The 27,192-nt window shown below is 51.1% G+C and overlaps 1 protein-coding gene and 1 long non-coding RNA gene across 2 annotated transcripts in view; one reads left to right on the plus strand and one right to left on the minus strand.

Moving 5' to 3' along the window:
• Nucleotides 1–15,247, plus strand: part of LOC117082634 — a 31,641-nt gene extending 16,394 nt beyond the window's left edge. The window contains exon 4 of the long non-coding RNA XR_004436715.1: nucleotides 15,116–15,247. This is a non-coding gene — a long non-coding RNA (uncharacterized LOC117082634). The remainder of the gene's footprint in view (nucleotides 1–15,115) is intronic.
• On the minus strand, nucleotides 1,447–27,192 carry TMEM72 (transmembrane protein 72). The gene is made up of 5 exons (XM_033209490.1): nucleotides 26,844–27,192; nucleotides 10,481–10,547; nucleotides 6,394–6,465; nucleotides 4,686–4,825; nucleotides 1,447–3,813 (listed from the first exon to the last, which is right to left on the minus strand). Exons 1-5 carry the CDS (start codon nucleotides 27,145–27,147, stop codon nucleotides 3,332–3,334), a joined length of 1,065 nt encoding a protein of 354 aa, XP_033065381.1. The 5' UTR covers nucleotides 27,148–27,192; the 3' UTR covers nucleotides 1,447–3,331.

The following is a 27,192-nucleotide window of genomic DNA, read 5'->3' on the forward strand; positions in this document are numbered from 1 at the left end:
AAAAAAAAAAAAAGAAAGAAAAAAGGAAAAGAAAATCTACTGGAAACTATTTAGCGGTACACCATTTTTTAAATTTAAAAAATTTTTAAAGACTATTTTGAGACAGGGTCTCACTCAGTTGCCCAGGCTGGAGTGCAGTGGAATGATCTCAGCGGAATGATCTCAGCTCACTGCAGCCTTGACCTCCTGGGCTCAAACCATTCTTTCATCTTTGCCTCTTGAGTAGCTGGAACTACAGGTGTGTGCCACCATGCCTGGCTAATTGTTTGTACTTTTGGTAGGAACGGGGTTTTGCTATGTTGCCCAGGCTGGTCTCAAATTCCTGGGTTCAAGTGATCCACCCGCCTTGGACTCTTGAAGTGCTTGGATTACAGGCATGAGCCACTGCACCTGGCCTGGCTGTACACTTTAAATTGATGAATTTTATGTTATATGAATCATATCTCAATAAAGATATTTCGGAAAACTAAAAACAAAAAACCACCTTAGGGCTGATGGGAGAGGGAGACAGAGGACCCATGTGTGACCCCCAGGGTGAAGCTGCTAACAAATGTGGGGTCCCCTATGGCATTCCTCTGAGGTAGGCATTGGGGGCTGTACCCTCCCCAGGCTCTAGCCCTGGAAACTGGAGTGGAGACAGGAGCTCTTGGACCTGAACTGTCCTTGCCTACCAAGTCAGGGTGGTGCTTCCTCAGTGCCCCCTCACAGCGAGTCTCCCATAGGGGATAGGGATGTGGTGCAGTCACAGTGACTTGTTTGTAGTTCTGAAAAGCACTGGCCCCTGTCTTGTTGAGTTACTGCTGTGATTCCCACATACTAGGGGAACCTGAGCCAGAGATGCAAAGGGGCTTGAGAAAGGTTAGACATGTATTAGTGGAGGTCGAATGGTGCTCAGCCTGGTGCTGTTTCTTCTACCTGTCACTCTGTTCTTCATCTACAAAATGCTCCCCTCTCTGCTGAGACAGGGAGGGCATCACAACAGGGCCAGCCCTTCTAGTCTTTGCTTCTTCGCACGGATGCAGATCATTACAACATCTGCTTTGCAGGGATCCTACTGGACAAGGATGTGGTCCTAGAGGTCACAGGCTGAGAATCAATGGAGACACGTGGTGCTCATCTACTTATGAGAAAGATGTCACTTTTTTGCTTGGTCCACTGATGGTTGAAAGTTCTGGCCTATTTAATGATCTCACTCCAGCTTTTTGTTTTTTGTTTTGTAGCCATAGGAGTGTTTGAGAACTTTACTAACCTAGGTAAGGTCATAATTGTCCTGTAATGCTGCACACCAGCAGACACTCTCTTAACTGATGGCAATCTCCAGGAAGACTAGGTGCCTCAGAATTCCATTGCATCATCACTGGAAATCCCGGCGCACACTCTAGGATACCTCCAAAAGGGTGCTCCCAACACACATCTCTAAGACACACCCAAAACAACACTCTGCACTTGGGTTTACTGAAGTGTTTATCAAACGAGATCTGACAGCTCTGACATCACATTTTGTGGTTTGCTTCTTGCGACCTGGCCATCCAGCTCTGCTGACTGGGGCTCTGAGGACAGAGCTATTCCGATGCACAAGAACGTCAGAGGCTGGCCATGTCTGTGCCATGAGGGTGTCTGTGGCCATCGCATTCCCCTTCCATGGATGATGGGAAAGACACCTGGCACCTCTGCATTTAGGCTCTTTCCATGCACAGGGGCCTGCCTGAGACACCCGGCCCATCAACCATGGGGTACCATCCTTGCCTACCACCTACCTATACCCATATCCCATATTGTTCACTCTTCCCTGACTGTGGACAGTCAGGTCCTGAGGTTCTGCCTTGATGGCAGCTGAAGAAGCAGCTCTGCAGCTCTCACCATCAAGGGCTTGCAGGAATGTCTTGATTAGCCATTTGTCATTTGACTGGCAAGACCTGGGCTACTGCAGGAAGAGTTCTGCTTATCTGCTTATCAGGAACACCTGCTGCATTTAGGCCCCAAACTGATACTAGCTTCTTGTTGGCCATTATTTTCATGCCTTTGTAAAATAACCCATAGGGAACATTGAAATGTGTGAAAGCACAAACACAAGTTTCTCGTTAGACCATAGAGCATGTGCTCTAAGGTTCATTCTACAGAGCTTGGCGTTAGTCCCCACAGGGACTGGGAAGCCACGGGACTCTTCCTCCTGACTGCTCCCTCACTGCAGTTGCCACGAAGAATGGTGTGTCTGCTCTTCCTGGCAACAGCCTCATGGACCCGACAGCAATTTTTAGAAGTAAAGCCTCTATTGCCAATCCTTTACAGATTTACAAAGGAATATCTGATTCAGATGACTTTGTTCCTTCTGGGTTAACTGTCACTTCCTTGGTCCCATGGCAGAGAACTTGCCTGCCTGTCCACCTTCCTCCTGTCCTCCCATTTTCCCTTCTTTTCCTCCCCCCTCACTTCCTTCCATTTTGAAGAAATTTATATTTATCACCTAATCTGCTACCAGTCGCCTAAACATGGCACTGCCACTTCTCTGTGCTGTGCCACCCCTGGGCAGCCTCTGTGGTCCTGCACACAGCAGGCACTGCCTTCTGGGCCCTGGCATTCACTGCTTTCAGTTTGCATCATCAACTTGGAATCTTGGAAAGGCCATGTGGTAAGGAGGCTGGAAACCCCTAGCCATGTTTCTGGAATGAGCTTTGCTCATCTGGCCTGGCTTTCCCACAGTGAGCACAGCGTGGCATTGTTTCCCTGAGCAGCTCAGCCCCAGCCCTGGAGCATGCAGAGAATGCAGCCCACGGCCTGACTGCTCCCACCAGAGTCCTGCAGTCTCCCCTCCCGACCCTGAGCAGTCTCGGTTGGTCAAGACCCACGGCCACCTTCTCCTGCCTTAGAGGTGCTTAAGTTGCTGACACTTCCCTGGGCCTTCAGAGATGGGTGGATCATAGGTTCCTCACTGAGTGCTGGGCCCTGGATCAGGAGTAAGTAAAGGCCAGAGGTTTTTGCTGGGCAGACATCCTCTGTCCTTTCTGGGCTGAGGCAATGGCACCTGCAGCCTCGTGTGCAGTGGGAGTGATGGTCTCGTTGGGGAAGCATAAGGGTTTCCCCACCTGTGGCCAGGAGGAGGGAGCTTGTGCTGGCTTGAGGTGGCATGAGCCTTGTTTGTGCCTCCCTCGAGGCCTCTGCAGAAATGCTGGCCAGTCACACCTCCTGATGGCCTCAGGGGCCCAGCCAGCGTGGGGGTGTCTGTTTACCCCTTGAAAAGCTGACCTGAGAAGACCCTGAAACTCCAGGGAGGGCCATTGAGCTAGGTAGACCCCTCACTGAGTGTCCTCCAGGCTGGAGCAAGAACAGGCGCTCAGAACAGGCCAGTGGCTGTAAGAGATGACAGGAAGACTGGGGCCTGGGGAGGGGGAATGATAGGTGTCGTGTCAGAGGTGGTCTCCTCTTCTGGCTCACTGTCCCCATCATCCAGACCTTTGGCAAGGGAGGGGACGATGCGGACCACGTTGTCTTCAAAATGCACCTGCTTCTTTTTGGCCAGGGAGTCGGCTGGCTTCAGGCTCAGCTCCATCAGCGTGTTGGGGGGCTGGAGAGCACTGGGCTTCTTGGTCCCCTTTAGGATACTCTTCATGTGGATGAAGAGGGAGCTGGGCCCCTCCTTGAGGGCCCCATGGAAGGTGTAGGTTTGCTCTGTGTCCCCAGAGCCGGTAGTGCTCACGGCGCTGCTGGAGGGGTCTGTGTACTGCTCTGGGGAGGCCAGCACCTCGGGGACAGCTTTCCTCTTCTTCCGCTTGCTCAGAAGGAAGTAGGCCAGGCCGGTGATGATGAGCATGGAGCCTGGAAAAGAGCCAGAGATCAGCACATTAGATGAGTCGCGGAGAAAATCCACAGCCCTTGCGAGCATGTGCAGCAGGGCTCCTGTGACCCTGCGCTGTGTGGCCATACACAGGCCCCTGTGGCCCTGGCTCTCTTGCCTGGCTTGTCCTCACACCCCACATCAGATTTGGAGGTCCACCTGGAGGCTGGGACAGGGATGCTAAATGGCAGGAAGGATAGGGATTCTGCTTTTCAACATGGTCTCCCTGGAGGGCTGACTTCCCTGTATTGTAGATGGGTTCATGAGGAGGGGGCACAGTTTTCACAGATAGGGAGCAGAGAGAAGGACACTAGCAGAAAAAGTCGTGGATGAAACTGAAGAGGTGGGAGCAAGAAATTCTGGGTTCTGCGATCAGAAAGCAGGCTGGCCAGTGGTGTGCACCTGGTGAAGTGGAAGTAGATGAGGCTGTGAAGATTTTCTGGGATCCCACCCTGAAGTGCCTTTCAACCCAGGCCGAGAAGTTTGGACCTGAATGGGTAGGCACTGAGGAGATTTGGAAGGGTTTGGGCAGGGAAGTGGCCATGTCACACCCTTGGGAAACTCAGACCACACAAGGTCAGTGGGAGGAAAGGCGAGGTCCCCTTTGCGGTTCCACTTCTGGACGGCTCTGTGAAGGAAGGATGCACTTCTCAGGACATTCCTATCATTTGGTTGGCATGGAGGATGTCTGGCACTCCTGTGATTCCTCATGCCCACTCTCTAGGTTAGAGAGGACAGTGGGGCAGGTAAGGGCCCTGGAGCCACCACTGGAGCTAGACTTTGAGGGGTTCAGCCCCTCCTGCTCAGAGCCCACCTATTCTGGGGCTGCATATCTCTACCCCCATGTTCTTACCTGGGATGGTCACGTGCCAGACCAGGACGGGGTGGAGGAAGCAGGCCACCGACAGCAGCAGGTAGGCCAGGAACTTCTGGAAGCAGCCTAGCCAGTGAGCCTTCTCCCTTACTCTGTCTGCCGGGGACCCTGGTTGACACCTGGTGAGAGGGAGCCCAGGTTAGCAGAATGTGTCCCAGGAGAACTTCAGCAAGACTGGATGCCATGGAGTCTGGGCCGGGCCCTGCTGTGGGCATGCTCTGTAGTGGGCCCTGGTTGAACAGGAGGCCCTAGCAGTCCTTGGTGTGGGTTCCACAATGAGTGGACTTGCCTGAGTCCATCTAGAGGGTCCACAAGTTTTTGAAAGGCTGCCCAGCCCTGTCTTTCTGGTCGAGGGGGAAGCAAGTTAAATGCTCTCAGGATGCTGCATGAGTTAGTGAGGAAGAGAGCTGGAGGCTCAGGGCTCACTGGGAAGTCTGCACCAATGCAGAGAAAGTATGCAGTTCAGGAGCCACCTGGCTGGGACAGTTATGCCTGTAGTGCACTGCACAAGAGGCCTGGCCAGGTGAGTGAGCAGGCTGGAATCCAGCTGTGCCTTATTCACCCAGCCTTGCCTAGGCACAGGACAGTGTCAGCCCAAAAGGGCTTCTTTCCTGACTGTATACACAGGGACCACACATAGCCCTGGCAGAAGTCTGATGTTGAGCAGCTTCCTTCAGGGACGCTGCCTTCAGGTTTCACAGGCGGCAAGTGCCTGCCTTTAGACCCAGAGCCTTCATCCTCTGAATTGGCCTAGAGCTGAGGCTCTACACAGGCGCATCCTGCCTCTCTAGCTTTGAGGGAGTGCTCAGGCTGTCCAGGTGGCCCAAAGCACTGCTTTCTTATACTCAGCAGGCTGGACTGCCATGGCTCACTGGTGCCCCCTGGTGCCCATTCCTGTGTGTGTATGGTGGGGGGGTGCGGTGGAGTCCATCCAGGGTCCATTCCTCCCCAGCCTTCCCCCCAGCTGAAGTTTCAAGTACACCTTGGCAATGGAATTCAGCAGAAAGGGGGAAAGCTTTCTGCCTTAGGGCTGGTGAGCCTGAGAGGCAGCCAGTGGCCTTGTAAGGTGCTGGGACAGCTGGATCTGAAGACTGGCTCTCTCACTGACCACCCAGAGACCAGTGTCTAGGTTCTGAGAGCCGCAGTCCTTGGTCTCACCGATGACAGCTTCCACATACTGAGTGTAGGCTGGGAAGCAGCAAGGGCCTCACGAGATCCTGCAGGGTCTGCACTCCTGCCCCACAGAGGGGTGTACAGACGTACTGCCCCTGACTTGCCCCCAGGCCCTAGGAAGAGACAGAGCCAGTTCCCAAACCCAGGTTTGCTCGCTCCCAGCTGGGCCTTCTGAAGAGTCCTCATCCCGTGGCAGATGGCTCAGACACTGGGGCCCAGTGACTGGCTGCTCCTGGTGAGGGGGAGCTGGACTTTTCTGGGGATTCTGAGCAAGGACAGGCCCTAAATGAATGTGTTGGTTGGTTTTCTTGGTTGGGACCATGGCAAAGAAGGCAATGGAGCCCATGGGCCTGCGCCCACCTCCAGGTCAGGCTGGCTGTACTTCGGTGGGGGGATCCTGTCCACGGTGGCTTCAGGAGCAGAACATTCCCTGGTTGTGGGTTCTTGGGTGGAGACATCTGTGGTGTCTGGGGCTGGGGTGAACAGTGGAGGGGTCTTTCTGGAGACTACTTACTGGAAGCAGATGGCCAACAGCTGAGCCACAAAGTAGGCCCCTTCGCATATGGAGACAGCGGCTCCTGTAAACCTGCGGGTGAAGACAGGTGAGAGGCAGGCTGGCGCCTCTGTCCTCCTTCGCTTTCCTGAGGGCTGTCTTCTCACACGTGGCCTCCTGACAGCACATCTACAGCCAGTGGACTGACCTGGATTCCCCCAGACAACATTCACCAGGGGCTGTCTCCAGGCCATGACCTGTTCCGTACTGGGCCATGTTGGGGAGAGGTGGGGTCTGGGGTTCAGAGATGGGTGGGGAGGGCACCGTGGCCAGCAGGTGACGTGGCCTTCACCTGGTACCCTGTGTGACACTGGCAGGCACGTCCTTCTACCTGCTGGTCACCAGGATGGACACCCACTGCCTGTGTTCCAACCTTAAAGCTGGACCTGTTCCTAACCCTTTCCTTCTTCCTTTCCATATTGCCCAAACAGTAACCAGGAGCTGTTGATTACATTCCTTCAATACCTTCCAAATCGCTTCTATTCTCTGACCTCATGGGCATTGCCTGGGTTTAGGCCCTGCCCCCTGGACCCCTGCACCAGCTCCACTTCCTCACTTACGCCAGCCCTGTCTCCTGCTCCTCCACTATGTCACTCTGGGCTGCGTGGCAACTGAATCTGATCATGTTCCTCCTGATACAGAATGCCTCAAAGGCTACTCGTGCTCCCAGTGTGGTCCAGGGATCCTGCAATCAGCATCTCCTGAAGAATGTGTAGAATTCATGGCTCCCAGGCTGCTCCTGGACTCACATTAGCATCATTGGAATTGGAATATGTACTTGCAGAGGGTCTCACTGCCTATCCTCCATGTTCTCTTGACAACTCAAGAAGCTATCAGGTGCCACAGGGCTTTTGCACAAGTGAGCACTTCCTGGAAGGCCTTCCCCTTCCCTCTCCAGTCTGTCTGGTGACCTCCTCTTACTTCTCCATGTGATACCATATGACCAGAGCCACCAGTCTGTGAACTCCCACAGGGTGTTCCCTGTCTAATTCTTCTGTGCAGCCCAGGCTCACAGTGGGTTGGGTTTACTGGGCTCCATTAATGGGCATCACAATGAATGAAGGAATGAAAGTAGATAGTGTTGTGCAGAAGGTGGCTTGGGGCCAGGGTTTCCTCAGAGCCGTGGGTGTTTCTACCAATCTAGAAACACTCTGTGATTCTAGATTGTATGATCACAGGTGAGAGGTGTGACGTTTCTGTGTCTCAGTTTCCTCAGCTGTAAACTGGGGTTATTATAGTGCATCAACAGTAAAACTGTTCTAAGAATTAAATGATATTTGTAAAGCACTTAGGACCATGCTTGGCACACAGTAATTATATCAATTCTCATTATCATTTCTCTCTCCATGTGATTATTTACATCATTTAGTGATCTCTACTCCTCTCACTCTCTATGCCTCCCAAGTTACCCCTTGGTTTTAAAATGATAATCACTAACATTTATGTGATGATTGCTATGGGTCAGGCATAGTTCTAAAGGCCTTACAAATATCAACTCATTTAGTCCTTGCAACAATTTTATAATAAACACTACAATTACTGTCAGTTTACAAATTAGGAAAGTAAGGCACAGAGAAGTTTGCCTCATCACCGACGGCCCCTTATCAGTAGCAGGGGAAAGATCAGAACCCAGCACTCAGGCTCCAGAGCTTGTGTGCCTAGCGGGCCCATCAATACATGTGCTTCGTAAAATAATTTCCACTGACTTTTCCTACACCCTGGGACAAAGGGATATATCAAGGCTTGGGGAATAAAGGGACCCATTCAGACTTCCTGTCTGGTGCCACTGAGTGGCAGGGAGGGACAGAGAGGGCAGGCAGTGTGTGCTGATCCTGCAGGTGTTAGAGAGCAGGACACAGCGAGGGGCAGGGGACCCCAGGCTAGACTGGACCACCCAGAGACCACATGGGTATAGGGTCCCTTCAAAACAGAGAGAGAACAGGTTTCTGGGCAAAAGGCAGCCTACATTCACGTGCCATGGCCTGACCCGAGAATTAGGTGCCCACTGGAGAGGATGAGGGACCGCCTGCTTCTGGATCCCAGGGCAATGGTGCACAGCGGCCAGGGACAGGGTCAGGTAGACATGGAGGGTGTTCAGAACAAGGAGAAGTCACTGTCAGCCAGCAGGGGCTCCAGGCTCAGGGCACAATGGCCAGGGCGGAATGCCAGGAAGGAGTGTCAGGTATTGGGCAGGTGGAAATGGGTGGAAGGTACTTGGGCACCCAATGGAATGAGCGAAGCTTAGAGGCGAGGCCATGCTGGTGAGTTTGAAAAAGAGTCAGAAGCTCCGGGCTGTACATGAGTGGCAAGAAGTGAGGCAGAGGCCAAAAGATGGCACAGGGTGTGGACCAGAGGTGGTGGGAGCCCTTGAAGGCTGTCAGAGAGATTTGTGTGTCTAGAAGACAGTGTGGAAATGGGCTTGGAGGGTGGCCTGCATCTAGGAGATGGCAGGTGTGAGCCCCCAAACACAGCAAGGGGCCTGCTCTCAGGCAGGAGGGTGGAGACTGCTAAGTACACAGGTCAGCTGCCACCTGAAGGTGGAGGCAGATCCTGAGAAGGGAGGGAAGTGGAGGTCACAGCCTGGTGGACCCTGTAGGCAGAACTGGACATTTGTGGGGCAGCCTGGCAAATTGTTATCTATTGCTTCTCAGCTCAGTAAGTTCTTCAGGATTTGTGGGGCTAGAACACACAGCCTTCCTATCTCATTAGGAAGAAACTGCTGGAAGCCCCTCAGAATGGGGCTGCAGAGATGCTGTGGCAGAGACCCAGGTTCTTCTAACCCCCTGGGACACCACTGCACAGGGGTCACCTTCCTGTCAGGGTACATTTACAGAGGTAACTGGTGGTGGAGAAGAAAGGACATTGCCTGGGAAACAAAAGGGTCTTGGGTTCGAATCTGAATCCTGCTGCTCATGAGCTTGGTGATGTGGGCTAACCTGCTTACTCCTGAATTTTCTCATCTGTAAAACTAGGCCAATATGCACTTCTCCTACAGTGCTGTGAAAGCTAAAGAACATAATGCAACTAAGACATTTAACTGTGTTTGACATGTAGAGAAGCTCAAATATATATTCCTTTGACCCGATCCCCCTTTATCTAAAACAAGAGTTCAATTAATATTTGCTGAATAAATACATGATTGATGAGATGCATGGGTGGGTGGGTGGGTGTATGGATGAGTAGGTGGACAGATGGATAGATACGTGGGTGGATGGATGGATGGATAGATGTATGGATGGGTAAATGGATAGATGGGTAGACAGATAATGGGTGGGTGCATGGATGGATGGGTGCATGAATGGATGAATAGATGGATGGGTGAATAAATGGATAGGTGGGTGGATCGATGGATGGTTGGGTGTATGGGTAGTTGGATGGCTTGATAAATGTGTAGGTGCATAAATGGATGGATAGGCAGGTGGATGGATAGGTGGGTGGCTGGCTGGATGAATTGGAAGATGGATGGATAAATGGGTGGGTGGATGGGTAAATGGGTGTGTATATGTATGTATGCATGTATGGGTAGATGGATGGATGGGTGGATGGATAAATAGATGGGTGGGTGAATAGATGGATAGGTGAGTGGATGGGTAGATAGATGGATAGATGGGTGGGTGGATGGATGGAGGAATGGATGGATGGATGGGCAAGTGGATGAAGAGGTGGGAGCATAGATGGATAGGTAGCTGGATAGATGGGTAGATGGCTGGATAGATGGATGAATGGATGGGTGGATGGATGACTAGATTGGTGGGTGAATGGATGGATGGGTGGGTTGATGAATGGATGGGCAGATAGATGGATAGATGGGTGGCTGGCTGGACGAATTGGTGAATGGATGGGTGGGTAGAAAGGATAATTCATTGATTTATGGGATGGTCTGCACAAACCAGGAGCTATTCTAAAGCCCCCCTCGACTCCCTTCACCCCTGAGATAGGATGGAATTAGCATGGGAAGGGGACTGCTCTGAGTTATTCTGAGTAGACAGATGTACGGTGAGTTGAGCAGAACTTACAGGTCAAAAGTGGCACGTGCACACATACTCACAGTAGATAGAAAGCCAGACTTTTGAACTGGCCCTGGAGGAAGGTCTCAGTGCCCACGCCGATCAACACTAAGGGGCAAGAGAAGAAGGAAGAGTGGGCCTAGGGCTCTACACTACAGCACTACCCTGTTGGGGATACCTTGGCTGTGGAGTGAGTCTTCTTCCTGGGGACTGAGAGCCAAGGTAGGTTCTTCTCTTCATGACACAGGCAGCTGTGACTAGCAAGGTGCAAGAGAGCAGGAAGCCTCTTGGATTGGTCCCTGGAACTCCAGGCAGTGGCCCAGAGGTCTTCTGATTAAGCTTCCCCAGAGCAGCCACCCTTAGTGCCCCCAGCGACTGCCCACACTAATGTGCCACCAGCCCCTTGGTTCACAGCTCTTCTCTGCCACGTGCTGGGGCCCACCCCAGTGTGTGCTGTGTGTCTGGCTTCAGTGCTTGGCCGTGGATGGGCCCTGCCCCAGCCCTGTTCTCTTGCTTGGGTCGCTGGTTGCTGTTGTGTGGCCTTGGTCTTGCTTGCTGAGGGGTGGCTGAAGGTTACACTCATTGCTCATTTCTTTGGACCCCGTGCTGACTAAACCCCTGGGCTTTCGCCCTGACAAGGAAATGTTGCTCAGCCTCAGCTCTCCTCCTCCCCTTTCGTGGCAGTTGGTGATGACCTTCCATTTGTCCTGGGTGAATTTCATCTCGGACCTGCCTTTCCAGACTTGCTATCTCTGGGTGCTCTCCTCACAGGGATTTGCTGGCTCCCATGGCTTCCCACAACCAGCACAGCACTGACCCTTGGAGTCCCTGATAGAAACATTCCAGGGGCAGTGCATCGACCTGCTAAGCAGACATCTTTCTGTCCCTAATTGATTACACTGTTGGGCACCCTGTTTCTCTCTGGGCTCTGATGATGGCCCTGCTGTGTGCTGGAGTGTGGCTTCATCCTCTCTTCCTCCCAGTCAAAGATGGTGGGCTGGGTTGTCGTCCCTGACAACCTGGGGGTGGCCCCTCCTCCCTGCTGCTCATGGGGCTGCTTCCTGGCTTCTGATGCTTCCTCTCTTCCCTGGCAGAGACATTGTGTGGGCTTCCATCCCCTGGTGTCTCAAGCTGAAGGGGACTTCATCCAATGCTGAAACGCCCCTCCCAGAGAGCAGGGAAGAGCCTTGCACTGAAGCGACCAGCACTCCACTCTTCGATTCCGGGTGTGGGGGGTGGGAGGGGTGATCGTGGAGATATGGGGTGGGGGAAAGGGGACAGAACACTTAGATCTAGGCAGGCGAGAAGAGGCGGTTATATTTTCTGAGTGATGGATGGAGGGCTCTGGGGCTCCGCTGTGCTTCATGGGCGACTGCCCACACTAACGTGCCACCAGCCCCTTGGTTCACAGGAGGCGGACACTGAGTCTCCCACCCTCTCCAGGTTCCAGCTACCCTGTTGGCTCACCTGGGGCAAGGATGGATGATGCTAGCGGGCCACATACCCCTGCAGTGTCAGCCTAACTGAAGGGTCCAAACTTACAGAGCACTTCAGAGCTTCCACACCATGGTATACACATCCCGGCCCTTCCAGCAGGCCCGTGGTACAGGAGTCTCACTCTCTTCGTTTTACAGAGGAGGACAGTGAGGCTCAGTGGCCTCTATAGTTCACTCAAGGATACATGCTGGAAAGTGAGGGCCTAGAGACCAGATGGAGGCAGCCAGCTGTAGGTGGTGCACAGTTTCCTGCTATCCACTGCCTGCCAGCATGTGCTTGTGCGTGTGTGGACACATGTGTATGTGTGTGGGTAGGCTTTTGAGTGCACGTATGTGTGAGTGTGTGAGTGTGTAAGTGTATGTGTATATGTGAGTATTTATGTGACTGTGTGAGTGTGTGTGTGTATGTGTGTGTGAGTGCATGTGTGTGAATGTATGTGTGAATGTGAGTGTATGTGAGTATATATGTGCATGTGTGTGTGTGTGTGTGAATGTGTGTGAGTGTATGTGAGTGTATGCATGTGAATGTGCATGTGTGAATATGAGAGTATACGTGTGTCGTGCAGGCAAATGGCCACTTATATGGTTTTCACCATGTCCTGTTCTCAGCACCCAGCATTCATTTGCTTTTTTAATCATTGCAGCAGTCCTATGAGAAGATACTCTTGTTATCCCCACTTTACATAGAGGAAACTGAGGCACACAGAATGTAAGTCAAACCAACCAACCAACTACGGATGGAGGCCCAGGTCAGATCCTGAGTTTCGGTCTCTCATTTTCCAGTTCATAGCACAGTCACCCAAACTCTCTGAGTCTGTTTCCTCATCATACCTCCTGCACACAGTGGTCATGAGGACTGCAGTGAGCTAACTGATACCAAGCATGTCACGGGTACTCAGTGAATCACTGGCTGGGGAAGAAGTGCTTGCTGCCCTGGGCCTGGGAAAGGGTGTTCGACTCAGGGCTGACGTCTGCGTTGAGCACTCGGTAGGGCAGGCGTGTGCTCCACTTACGTGGCATGTCATGTTGGCTAATTTGCAGGGGCTAGTGGCAGACGACCAGCAGATGGCAGGAAAGGGTCTTGGGAACTCAGCTTCTTCCCTGAACTGCACCCATTTGGCATGTGGAGAGCTATTTTGATGCTTTTGTTTTGTACTCTTTAGACAAACAAAGGGTCAGCGGTCAGAGGGGCATTTGAGGAACGCTGTAGAAACACTGCTGGTTTGCATTAAAAAAATATCAAAAAATGGCAACAGAGAAATGAGAGCTGGATGGAAATTCCAGTTCTGTGTGTTATTATATACACAAATGATAAGTACTTAATTCATCCAAGCTGTGTTTTCTCATCTGTGGAAGGAGCAGAATGAGTTATAACTCAGAGTGATTGCTTGGATTGGAGAAAATTGCTTGGATTGGAGTCTGAAATGCACGGCTTAGTGCTTGATAGATGTCAGGTGATCAATGCAAAGAGGCGACTCCTTCCCCCCAACTTGGCCCTGGCAGCTTTCCCAGTGTCCAGTCAGTTACTTTGTACTAAGGAGCATGGGGTCACTCCCACAAGCTCCCTCCCAACCATAGTCGGCTGGATTCTGCGTGTCAAGACTGAGGGATGCCAGTTGGTGGGAGGAGGAGAGTGTGGGGAGCCAGGGGTATGGCTCCTCAATTTACGCAAGGTGGAAGGGGATCAGTGGGGCGCTCATGGGAGGCTGTAAAGACCTTTGATACCTAGTCACTGCTTTCTGCTCAATCCTCCCACTTTTGGGGTTCATGTTCCTGGATGCCAGAGCATGCCAGGTTGAGACAACATGGGTCCTTCCTCTGTCCTCCACTCTGTTTGCCTCTGGTCTTGATGTTCAGGCGGCTCTGCTGGGAGCGACAGGCCCACCCTCCTTGGGGGGCGGCTCCTGGCCACTTCTCCTAGGCCTACTTGGTCTTCTGTGGTTACTGGTTGGGCCAGGCACCAGGCTCATGTCTGGCGTAGGCTTAGTCCAGCAGGAGAGATGTGATGTGGACTGAGAAAAGTGCATTCAGCGAGGGCAGTGACCCAGGCTGGACGAGGGACTCACCCAGGAGCTCTGGGGCCAGACAGGAGGGGCCGCTCATGGGACTATCAGGGAAGATGAATAAAGATGAAGGCAGAGTGGACTAGAAAAGCAGCAGGAATGGACCTGTGCAGATGGAGGGGCCAGGCATTGCAGGGGGTGGGAGCCCCTAACAGCAGAAGCAGGGACACAGTCGGGGACAATGGGCAGTGTATGTGGATCAAGGCGACGGCAGGGTTCTTAAATATTGGGCTGTACAGCGTGAGCAGAAGGGACTCATGTTTAGACTGGTATTTCAGAAAGCTCCCTGACCCCGTGCAGATGGTGAGAGGCTTCAGTGATATTTGGTGGTGGCTGAGGGACAGAGACAAGCTCCAGGTGCTCCTGGTCACCTCCTCTCCCAGCACAGGGTATCTGCTAGTTTCTTTGTTGACTTGGGCTTGAAGCACTGTTCTGGCTGTGGCTCCTGATGGTGTGGTGCAGGTGGCTTTCTTGTCCAGTGGCACAGCAGGGTGCTTGGCATAGCGGCTCAGGAGAGTGGAGGGTCTGTTCTGTCTGGGGACTCAGAGAAGGAGGTTTCCCAGGCATAAAGCAGAAGGCATGCCCTGCCCTTGCATGTCAATGTTTGGGCTCTATCTGGGCAGTGGGGGGCAGAGGTGTGGGCTGGCCAGGAGGTGTCTGGGATTGGAAGCTTCCTGGGCATGTCAGCCCTGTTGCCTCTCCCCCAGGTGCCACCACACGCCAGGTAGACAGTAGGCCCTCTCCGTACGTCTTGTTTCATCTGCACATCTCCCAAGTGGGAACTGCCAACCCTAAAGTCTCCCCCTTTTCTCAGTGATGTGCTGGCTGCCATCTCTCAGGAAAGTTGGCTAAGAACTTTTTTTTGCTGTGAAGACGCGCCTGCTAATCCCTGAGGAGTGAGACTGACATTGTGAGGAAGCCTAAGCCAGCCTTGTAGAGAGACTTCTAAAAAGAGAGAGGGAGAAATGACAGCGAGAGAGAGAAATAGAGAAAGGAAGCAAGAGAGAGAAAGAGAGAGACAGAAAGAGAGAGAGAGAGAGGCACAACAGCCCCAGCTGGTTGTGGGATGTGGAACAAATGATGGAAGAAGTTATCTTTGACATTCTGGCACCAGCAGATGTGACACAGACTGGAAGTGATGGACCCAGACAACAATCAGAACCAAAGCACCAGATGAGCCGCCTCAGCCACGTGAGCCATGCCAGCCACCCTATCTGTGACTCCACCTGTGGCCCCAGTCATCATGGAGCAGAGGTGAGCTGCCTCCACCGCGTTCTACCAGAATTCCCAAACCACAATGTTTTGAGCATAATCAAATGATTGTAGTCTTATGTCACTACGTTTTAGAGTGGGTTGTTACGCAGCCACACACAGGTAACTGGAAAAGCAGTTTATTCTGTCATCTAGTCACCTGAGGCTTCTGGCATGGAAGTCTCTGTGTCTGGTCTGACTTCTTAGGAGTAAACATTATATTCTGACTCCTCAGGAGTAAGCATTTCCGGGTCCTGCAGCACCTGCCCCATAGCCTTGGAGATTCAGACTCCGAGGAATAGGGGTGGTGTCTGGGGACTTCCACTGGGTCATGGAATCCTATTGGTGGTTTTATATTTTAAGACTTCATAGAGGATCTGTGGAGGAGAACACTGTATCATCCAAAGCAGGTCCCTTCCACAGTTGCATTTTGCAAACATTCCCAGTAGAAAAAGTGAAGAAAGCAAGAAGTGAGATTCCTTGCTGTAGGAATTTTGTGAACTGTATCCAACACTCACCCCAGACAGCCACATTGGGCCTGGCTGTGGAAGCCCCTAGCCTGGTGTGCTGACTGGACTGTACTCGGAACAAAATATTTTGGAAGGTATCACAGTTCCACATGGCACAAATATAGGACTCCAAAGTGTTTTCACTCGGGGCCTGGAGTTTCCCAAAAGTTTTTTTTTTCCAGGGGACTAGTCTCCAGAATTGGCAGGAGGTGAACATGAAATGTGGCCTGAAATTTAGTGTGGGCTTGAATGAAGGATGGGATTGGCACAAGTAAGAAGGAACTCCTCTCCAGTCTTCTGAGCGTCTGTTCCCAGAGGCTGCATAGGTGGGCCCCCGCCCTCTCAAAGACCTCACTTCAACCCATGGATGAGGGTGGCCCACTCCTTGTTTTGTGGAATTGCACCTTAGGTTTCTGCCAGGTTTCCAGATTTAGGTGGGGCTTTCTGTGAAGCACAAAGAAATTGTGGCACCCAGAGAACTAGGACCAGGGTGGGCCCAGAAAGACACCAGGCCTTAAAATTAAGGAGTCACGCCTCCTAAAATTACAGAGGTGCTCGTTCATTAAGGAGGTGTTCTCCCTAAAACTAAGACGGTATTTGTCATTAAATTAAGGAGGTATTCTAAAATGAAGGAGGTGCTCCTCTGAAATAAAGGGGGTACTTACTGTAAAATTAAGGAGGCCCTCATTGTAATTCAATGTGGCCCTCACTCTAAGCCCAAGGCGGCACTCCCTCCCTCAGGAGCAGTGTAGGCCCTTCCCTGGCCCTGACAGTGGTATCCTTCCCTGGCCCTGGCAGTGGTATCCTTCCCTGGCCCTGACAGTGGTATCCTTCCCTGGCCCTGACAGTGGTATCCTTCCCTGGCCCTGACAGTGGTATCCTTCCCTGGCCCTGACAGTGGTATCCTTCCCTGGCCCTGACAGTGGTATCCTTCCCTGGCCCTGGCATCCAAAGATTTGGGTGGCCCAGGGTCTGAGGGCTTCTAGCTCCTTGTGGAATTTAGCCTGTGCTCGCTCTGGCCTTCCATCCTTCTCACAGGGCAGTGAGGCTTGTGTCTTGGAAACTCTGCCTTCACAGGATGCTAGTCCAATGTGGAAGTGGTTGGCCTGAATTAGCAATTCACTGGAAAAGATACCCCTGGGGCATTGCCCGGATCTGGGACCAGGGACTGAAAATCTGATCTTTGGATTAGCAGATCAATGATCAGGAGTTAATCAATGGAGACAAACAATGGCACAAAGGCCCTGCTACCCCCAGAATCAGAGCTTCATGACACCAAATTCTCTGCAAGAAAGAATCACCCTGAGACTTGCTTCAATCTGGCTGTGCTGTTTTTCCTGCCCAGATGGAGGGGCACGGGAACACTGAACAGCACTGCTTGACAGGGCCATTAGTGACATTTGACTCCTTCCATCCCTCCCTGTTATCCCACCTCAGGCTCCCCAGATACTCTCACCCTAGCCCAACAGAGGTACCTTACGCCCACTCCAGCGCAACTCACCCCACACCTCTGTCTCACTCCCTGCATGATCCCAGGAGGTGCCTTGCATTGCACCTTAATGGAGCCATTCATGGACAAGCCTGGCCTCTCTCATTTGGTTAGCTCCTTCCCTCCAGTCTCTGTCCCTCCTGTCTGGGCCAGATCTAACCTTGGTACAAGAATTTTCTTCTCTCAGGGGCCAGGGCTTGCTTCTGTGTTGCTTTCCTGAGCTGTTTATTGTAGTTCAGGCTTGGCAGAGATCAGAGATCCTGGGCCAAGAACCTGTGGTGCAACCCTGGGCAGGGCAGCCACTGTGTGAATATCCTTGTCATCCTGGAGCTCTGGTCTCAGCATGGGTGGATGAAAGCTAGGAGGGGGTTGCACCGGAGCAGAAAGAATACCGGGCCTGCATCAGAAAAGCCGAGTCGTGCATCCTCAGGAAAGTGATTAACTCTCTGGTCTGCATCTTCTTCTGGAAAATGGGGAAAATAAAAACATGCAAAACGGTGTCCACCACTGCTCAGTCTAAGTAAATGAGAGTGCTGCACAAATGCAGACGATGGCTAGGAAAGCTATTATAAGAGGCAGGCGGTTCCCATCAGTATTCTCCGGGGAAAAGAGAGGGTTTATTCTCATCCTTTGCTTCCATTAACACACTTGTAGTTTTTTTGTGTGTATCCAAAAAGCTCTTCCCTGTGCACCAATGTTGTTTGTTGTTCACTAATTTACTTTGAGGTCCCTTCTCAAAGCCCAGTTGGGATATAAGTGACCCAAACTCCCATCTATCTCCATATCTCTTGTGTTAGCCCTCCATAACCCTGCTAGGGTTCCCACGGGGCTCAGGCCAGCATGTTCCTGAGGCTGGGGCCATCTGTGGAGCTGCCTACTGAGGGGATATTCTCCTGGCCTCAGGCTGCTGCTGCTCTTGTCATAGGGCAGACCTCATGGTCCACTGTTGCTTATCCGTTCTGACTCCATGGGTTGAATTGTGACATATGTCTTGCATTCATTGTGATGCCCTTGGTGGCAACATGGGATGCTTCACAGTCATCAGAGGCCACACTAACTGGGTTTTTGTATCAGGCAGTGACCTTGGCACTGGTTGCCCTGGGCATTGGGTGAGAATTTTGTACTCACCGTTGCTGAGGGCAGCCTCAGAGCCCACTATGTATACTTATTGCTTCCCTTCATTCTCATCTCCTGCTGGACTCAGGATCTCCAAGGACATCTCAGGGAAAGATGCACCAGGCTGATGACAATGGGCAGGAGAGGTGGTCACCGCCAGGGTAGAGATGAAAAGCTAGATTTGTACCATTTCCAAGATGGAGTTGCTGGAGCCGGTTGCTGTGAATTCACTGGGACAGTAAGTAGTAGCCACAGGCTTCTTAGCTCAGAAGTTGTGGTAAACGGTAAGCATGGTGGGGAGGTTTACCTACGTGTGGAGATCAGTTCAGCTGACATACATGAGCCAGGGTTCGGAGACAGTGTGGGAAAAGAGAAGGATTTCATGGTAGATATTTCTGGACATTCAGTTGGAAGAGACCTCAGATTGAGCTCGTATTGAAACTGTACAGCAATTTGGGGGAGGACTGATGTCTTAACGATATTGAGCCTTCTGACCCATCAACAAGATAAATCTCCATTCATTTAGATTTTCTTTATTATCTCTCAGCAATGTTTTCTAGTTTCTGGTGTAGTTAGTTTTATGTCTTTTGTCACATTTATCCCTAAATATTTCAGATTTTTGATGCTATTATAAATTGTATTTTTAAAGATCTCATTTTCTAATTGTTTGTTGCTAATGTATGGAAATACAGTTGATTATTATATATTAAGCTTATCTGCTGCAATGTGCTATTCCCTCCATTAGCTCAAGTAGCTTTTGGGGTAGCTTCTATTAGATTTTCTATAGATGATAATGTCATCTGTGAATACAATTTTTCTTTTTCCTCGACAACCTGTATGCATTTTGTTTCTGTTTCTGGCACTGGCTAGAATCTCCAGTACAATGCTGGTTGGATGTGGTAGAGTGGACACACTTGCCTTGTTCCTAATCTTAGGAGGAAGCACCTGGCCTTTTACATTTAAGTAGATGTATGTTTTCTGTAATGACCTTTTAAGATTGAAGGAGTTTCCTTCTGCTACTAGTTTGCTGGTGATAGTTTTATTTTAATCATAAAAAAAGTATTTTATTTAAAACTTTGTGTTTATGTAGATGATAATATGGCTTTTCTTTTTTAGTTTTTAAATATGATGTCTTAGTCCATTTCGGCTGCTATAACCAAATCCTATATACTGGGTGACTTATAGATAACAGAAATTTATTTCCTACAGTTTTGGAGGCTGGGACGTGCAAGATCAAGGTGCTGGCAGATTTGGTGTCTGAGGGACCCCTTTCTTGTAGAAAACTGTCTTCTCACTATTACCGCACATTGTATGGTAGAAGGGCCTAGGGAACTCCCTTGGGTCTCTTTTACAAGGGCATTATTTCCATTCAGAGAAGGCCCCACCTCCCAATACAATCATCTTGAGTGTTAAGATTTCCACATATGAATTTGGCTGGGGGTGGGGGGACACAAACATTTAGTCCATATCACATGGTAAGTTGCATTGATTGATTTTTCAAATATTAAAACAACCTTGCATTTCAGAGATGAACTTCACTTGGTTATGATATATTATTCTTTCAATATATTTGTATTTGTTAAAACTTTGCTTAGAATGTTTGCATCTATGTTGATGAAGAATATTAATCTATAATTTTCTTGTAATATCTTTGTCTAGTTTTGGTATTCACATAAATACTGATTTTATAGAATGAACTGAGAAATATTCCCTCCTTTCAAATTTCTGGAAGAGTTTGTATGGAATAGATATTATTTATTCCTTAAGTGTTGGTAGAATCCACCTGTGAGGCCATCTGGGTTGATACCCCACTCTTTGGTGATGAGGAAGGACTCTGCAGACCCACGTGGTTCATTGTCAGTATTGAGGATAGAGTCTCTCAAGTAGAATAGCATCTGCCTTGTAAGGACTCTGATATGGTTTGGCTGTGTTCCCACCCAAATCTCATTTTGAATTCCCATCTGTTGTGGGAGGGACCAGTGGGAGGTAATCAAATCATGGGGGCAAATTTTTCACATGCTATTCTCATGATAGTGAATAAGTCTCAAGAGAGTTGATGGTTTTAAAAAGAGGAATTCCCCTGCACAAGCTCTCTCTCTTTGCCTGCTGCCATCCATGTAAGATGTGACTTGCTCCTCCTGGCCTTCCACCATGATTGTGAGGCTTCCCCAGTCACACGGAACTCTAAGTCCAATTAAATCTTTTTCTTTTGAAAATTCCTCAGTCTTGGGTGTGTCTTTATCAGCAGCATGAAAACAAACTTATACAGGCCCACAGGATAAATTTCTTCTAGGTCTCAATGTCAGGGAGAACCGAGGTATTCACTTCCTATTCCTTCTCAGTGTTTAGGGAGAATGCATCTGCTCACTCATCCACATGACAGGTTTCCAGAAAGCATTGCCTATGTCCCCCTTGTTCTCTGTCCATTCCACACACACCAGGCTTCTTCATCTGACCATTACCTGGCCTCCTGGGGGGCTTCCTGAGCCCCTTCCCCACAGTGTCAGCCACTTATGTCAGACAACATTTCTTTTTGTTCACAGCCCTCTTCAGAAGGTGGAATAGAACCCGGGACAATCTTGAAAGAGTTGTCATCCCATGAAAAATAAAACAGGGCTGCCATCTTTCCTCTGGTTGGCTTACTATATGTAGTGTAGAAATAGCCAAGTTCCTGTGGGCTGATCTTCACAACCCAAGCTCAGAATGTGATGAGAAATGTTTCACAGTATAATGCCCTTTACAGTGTAACCCCTTCCTCTTTCCAGCCTCATGGGTCACATACTGCTTTGCTCCTTTCCTCAGACCTTCCTACTTCTTGCATCCTACAAAAGGAGCCGATAACTCATGCTACACAGTTCCATGCCCTGCACGTTCCTCTAAAATTAGCCTATGCTGAGTGAGAATCTATGTGCCAGGCAGCTTGCTACTTTAGCCATTGTTTCATTGAGTCCTCACAACTCCAGAGGGGAGATACAGTGGTTGTCCCAAGACACAGACCCACCTCCCAAACACTATGCTGCGGTGCTTTGTGCTTGGATGTGCATTTACTAGTTTGTTTTTCTGTCTGGCCTATGTGCTCTCACAGGGCGAGGTCTTTCCATCCTAATCCATGTGTCTACACTGCATGACTGAGGACTCAGCAACAGTTTGCCGAGTAAATGAAACCTAACTGAAGTTTCAGATTTCTTGTTATAAAGCTAGAAGCAAGGCACAGGCACAAAGTTGTGAAGAAAGAAATGTTTGAACCAAATCCTATTGCGTGTCGGTGGTAGGTGGGGGAAACAGAGGGAGGCAGATTCCATTTACTCGTGGAGCCAATTGTAACAGAAGAGGAAAACAGTCAATATTCACTTGGAAGGTCTGAAAACGCAATATGGGCTTGCTTGGGTGATAAATCACCTGCAAGGCATTGGAGTGCGTGACGCTTTCTTCAACGGCAGGAGGTGGTCATGGGGATATACATGTAAGAGGGGTGAAATTAGCATGGAGGGCCCAAGATGGTCGCTTCAGAAGCATTTGTTTTCCTGAAGGCTTTGAACAGGGCTAAGGTCAACTATGCATTTGCTGTATCCTTTAAAATATAATGAGAACAGCTGGGTTTTAAACACTTCTTTTCTCTTAATGTATTTTAATAAGCCAATGCTCTAACTGTGTGGAAAGTATGGGAGCAGTTGAAAATGGGGCCACATCCATTATATAGAGAAACAGGTTAATGGGTCAAAACCTGGAACAAAATAAAACCCCTCAGTGATCCCAGGGTGTTCCCAAGCACTCAATTTGTGAGAAACAGCATGTCAGCCTGACAAGCAGAGTTTGCTCAGGATGGCTCTGGCTCCATCCCCCTCATGTCCCTGCTGGCTCTGCTATGCCCTTTGCTTTGGAGCTGCCATAGCACAGTCCTGTGTTTGGGCAGAGTGGAGTTCCAACACCGGATCTCTGTCTCCTGGCCGTGTGAGCTCTGCCAGGCTACCTCAGTGTTCTGAGCTTCAGTTTCCTCATTTGTAAAATGGGACTGAGCCCAGCACTCCAGCCTCACAGGCATTTGTGGGGCTGGAGTGAGACAATGACCATAATGCATGCAGTCACCCTGTACCTCTGGACCCATCAAGGCAAGCCCTACTGTGATAGTTCCCTCTGGAAATGTGTGCAGATCTCTCTGTCCCCAGATGGGGTCCAGAAGCAGGTTTGGCTAGAGAAGGTCATGGTGGTGCTGGTTAAAGCATCTTGAGACAGAGAATGGACAGGTGCAATGAATATCCGTGTCTTGAGATTTAGGAAGTGTTTGGTGACCCTTGACTATGTGCTTCAGTGTACGTGTGTCCTCACCGTGACCCCACCTGCCTGATCAGAACTGGCCAAGGGCAGGAGCATGAGGGTAGAGGACGGGCAGTTCTGATCAGGCCTCTCTTGCTCTGCTCTGTGTGTTTTTCATCCTGCATCTTGGGATCATCAAAATACTATGAGACATGCTTTTAAATCCTGATTTAGGTGGAGGAAATAGCAATTAGGAGTGGGGTCTCAGGAGTAGACCATCATCAAGTGGAACTTTGTCTTCTTACTTCCTGGTGTGAGACCCTGAGCAAGATTCTTCACCCCATCAGGCCTCGGTTTCCCTTCCTGTACAGTGGGTATGAGGATGAACATGATGATGTTTCTAAGGACAGGAGGATGCAATGAGATACTGCATTTAAAATATGTAGTGCAAAGCTTGGGCTTTGAGTATTATGTGAATACATATTCAAATAATCATGTTCATTCTCAGCAATCCCTGCTCTGGGCAGAGGCTGGAAGAGTGAAATTCAGCCCTGGAGATGGAGCCGTGGGGCCTCAAGCTGGAGCCTCTTTGCTCTGAGGGAAACTGGGAGACCTTGCTCAAGCGCGCAGAGACATTTTCTGAGCAAGCCTGTTTTGGGGAAGCCCACGCGCATCTGTGTGTGAGGACACAGCCTGGAGGGGAGGGCTTTCTCTACGAGGCGGGGCCCAGGGTCATGCCTCCCCTTCCCTCCATGCCCAGCCTGGACAGCCTGAGAGGTGCACCCTCTGCCCAAACGGGGCTCTTCCCATTCTCGTCCTGGCCACCTTGGCAGGGGCTGGGGAGTGGTGAGGGAGTTATTTGCGATTCCCCTGAGGTTAAAGGGTAAGAGGATGGTGGAAGTTCTAAGGGAAGCCAACCCTGCTTTCCTAGCCTGCAATCGGGACCGATGCTGTGGGACTGGTCCTTTCTCATCTCACAGAGGAGGAGCGCCCTGGACCACTGTGCTCCAGCCTCAGTTAAACCCATTTCCCAGGCCCCCTTTCCTGCCATTTGGTCTGTGCTGAGAACTTGTCACAGGGCTAAGCCTACTTTGGGGCCTGAGTCTCGCACTCAGGACACCTTTACCCTGTCTGCAGAGGACACAGGGAGAATTTGCTTTGAGGGATGGACAGGCAGGGGCCCCGGCATCCGCACAGGGGGATGTGGAGTGCTCACAGCCTGTGTGCCATTTCCTAGCTGGGTCTGCTTCCATGGGCAGCAGTGGATGCTGTGTCTCAGCAACTGAGGCACTTAGACATCACACTGGTGCATGCATGCACATGGACCCACGTGTGCCTGCCCCGACCCCCGCATCCCGAGCCAGGGAGGTGATGCAAATGAGCCCGGTGTAAACAATGCGAGAGTGGTCTGTGATGTCCTGGAAACCACATGGAAGGAATTTTCAGAGGGAAGGAATTTTCTAATTTTAGAAACACTTCCACCCAGGTGCTACTACCCGAGGCCTGTTTATCCCCATTTGGTGGCGGCAATGATCCGTCTGTGCTCTAGGACCCCTCATGATGTGGGGCTGGACACTGAGGTGGGGCAAGAATGGCCTGCGGGACTTCAAGGAATCCTAAGGAGGCATCATCCGAAGGCTGTGGCTTCATCCACAGTCATAGGGCCTTGACATGCTGGCAGAAGCACCCACCAGGTACCCTCAGTGCTTTTGACAGCCCTGATCCTGTCTGCAGGGGGTCCAGGGAGGAGGCTGCTAATGAGAGGTTGTAGCCTCTTAGCAGCTGCCTGGTCCCTGCAGGTGACACTCTGAGTACCCTTGAGTCACATGTCTTCCTAGCTTTTAAGAAATCTACACTCCCTACCTCCCTAGGGTTTCTGCAAAGTGAGGCCCTCTATTTCCAGTCTTATTTCCTCTCTAGCAGCAGTGGCCTTGTAAATGAAGCCTGGATTTCTCAACAGAGGATTTCAACAAAAAAGAGGCTTAGGAGAATAAGGAATTTGTAAATCTTGTGCACTGGAAATAGACCAGGAGTTCAGTGATGCTGGAAGAAACTCGAGATTTGCCCAAGAACACCAAACCCCTCTCTCTAGTTTCCCATTCACTCCCAGCACTCTAGAAAGCCCAAGCAAGATCATTTGAAAGCCTGGCCATTAGAAGGGAACTCATGGCCTATTTTTAGTCTGAATCTCCTATCAAAACCAAGAGGGAGGCCCATTCTCAGCATAACGGCAGTCCCTTGTAGGGAGATAAAGGCTGTGGTTAAGACGAGCACTATGTGCGCGTGCACGTGTGTGTGTGTATGTGTGTGTCTGTGTGGGTGTGTGTGTGTGCACGCGTGTGCACATGGGAGTGTCAAGGGCCGCAGACTCTTCCATTGACTGAGATAAATCAGACTGTTAAACTGTCTCTAGCTAATCCATTAGAAGGATAGGTACATACATCTTAGAACAGCCTCTCGACAGGAGGTGGGCCTCTGCTCTGGGTGAAGTGTGGCTAGGAAAACTGTGGGATTCTTGGCATTTTACAGAGTTCGAAACCAAAGTCTAGAGGGAGCAGGATGGACTCAGATCAACAGACATTGAAATCTATTTAGAGTGGCCTTCCTTTCCCCAGGATGGCTTGTTTGCTTGTTGGGGATCTTGGCCATCATTCCCTTCTGTGTAGATGACAACGTGATTCTGAAAGTGGCTGGATCTGGCTCCTCCATCAGCGCCTCCACTCAGAGCCTCAGCAGAGCAATTCTGAACCTCCTCCTGCTGCCTGCTGGGCAGGGCTTCCTACTCTGCAAGGCAGGGAAGGTTTTGGCCAGAGCTCTGGCCTTTGTGAAAGTTGAAGGACCAGGGTTCCGGGCTGGCTGTCTCTCTGACATGCAGCATGACCTTGGGCAAGGTCACCACTCGCATTTGAGCTCAGGTGCTCCATCCTGTAGCAGGAGGGGTGGGGTTAAACCATCCAGCAGCCCTTCGTGATCTAACTTATGGCCTAGATGCTGGAAGAGCCTACTGACCAGCTCATGGCTGAACCCAGCCCAGTGCTCCTGAAATGACCCAGCTTCCCATTGAGCTCTGGAGTGTGTCATGGGGGCTTCTGCTGAGAGGTTTTCATCTTCAGTTCCACTTAGCCATGCTCAGTTCCTGCATCCTTAATCTGTCCGAACACCTGGCCAGCAGGTCCAGCATCTCTGTCATACAGATCAGAAAGTGCAGCTGCAGAGGGGGCAGGGGCTCCCCAAGGTCAGGCAAGTGACTGGGCTGGGGCAGGAACCAGCACTGCGTGATTCTGACCTAGGAGAACTTCCCCATTTGGCAAGATCCGTGGGTAAGCTTTGGCTCAGTGGTGGGGAAGAGCTTTGATAGGGGATGTGTCTCCTCTCTGTCCCCAAGGGACAATGTGGCTCAGAGTTAAGGGCTCAGAGTGCTGCCCATTCACTTCCCCAATACAGATCCTGGCCCTGTAGGGGGCATGGGGCTAAGGGTCGGGCCTGCCCTGGGGAAGTGAGCAGGCAGGGCTCAGGATGGTGGCTGTGGGCTCTGCTCTAACAGTCTGCCCTCCTGGCCAGTTGAGCAGCCCTGTGATTCTGCTGGGTGAGGGAGGGGAGCTCAGCATCTCTGGGAAGCATCTCTGCTGCTAAGACCACAGTTCACTCCTGCAGCCAGACCTCAGACGGGGGTCTGGGTTCCTACAGGGTATTCTGTTAACAGGGTCCAGCATGGGCCCAAGGGAAGCCTGTGATCTCCATGTCCAGCCTAGCTCAGGCTGTCCCCACTGGGCAGAGCTGCTCATGACTGGGACATCTCTCTCCATGAGGTAGGTTTGAGTAAAGCAGGAGGAGCTCAGCTGACCTTTTGTAGCTGCACAGCGAGGCCCAGTCCTTTCTACCTTCACCTTCTGTCTCCACCTCCATCTCATGACAACTCTCTGAGTAGGTGGGGTAGACCCCTGGAATCATTTTGCAGATGAGGATCTTGAGGCTTCCCAAGGTCACAGGGAGGGTGAGTTGCCAAGCAAAGATCCAGCACCCAGCCCTCTGGCCCCTGGCCTGAGGCTCACCCCACTGCACCTGCTACTGCTCTACAGAGCAGTGTTTCTGGGGGTCTTAGGAAAAAAATGGAAGCACAGAAGTGGCCAGATGTGCCTGCTGTCTCCCGGCACCTCCCATCCCTCAGGCAGCCCTATCTGCCGTGCCAGTGTGCAAGGAGCAGCAGCCAGGAGGCAGGGTCTTACCTGCAGCAGTGGTAATGCCCAGGAGCCGGCAGGTGTATTCCAGCCCAGTCCAGAACACCTGGAGCTTCATGGTGCCGGGGGTGAGGACAAAGTCCCAGCAGGGCAGGCAGCAAAGTCTCTGGGCCTGAGATGCTCCCGAACACCCTTGTGCAGGTAGGAGGCTGTGGCTGCTGGCTTGGGGCCCCTGCACACCGAGGCCCTGCCTTCCCAAACCAGTCCTGGCCACCGCAGCCTGGCCAAGGTGTGAATGGGGCTCACCTTCCCGGCTCAGCTCGTGCCCTTGCCGGGGACTCAGCTTAATCATTACCTTGGAAGAATGCTCCCGCTGCTCACACAACCCCAGCCTGGG

The sequence above is a fragment of the Trachypithecus francoisi genome, unplaced genomic scaffold (genome assembly GCF_009764315.1).
Source record: "Trachypithecus francoisi isolate TF-2019V2 unplaced genomic scaffold, Tfra_2.0 Lachesis_group9, whole genome shotgun sequence".
Lineage (NCBI taxonomy): Eukaryota > Metazoa > Chordata > Mammalia > Primates > Cercopithecidae > Trachypithecus > Trachypithecus francoisi.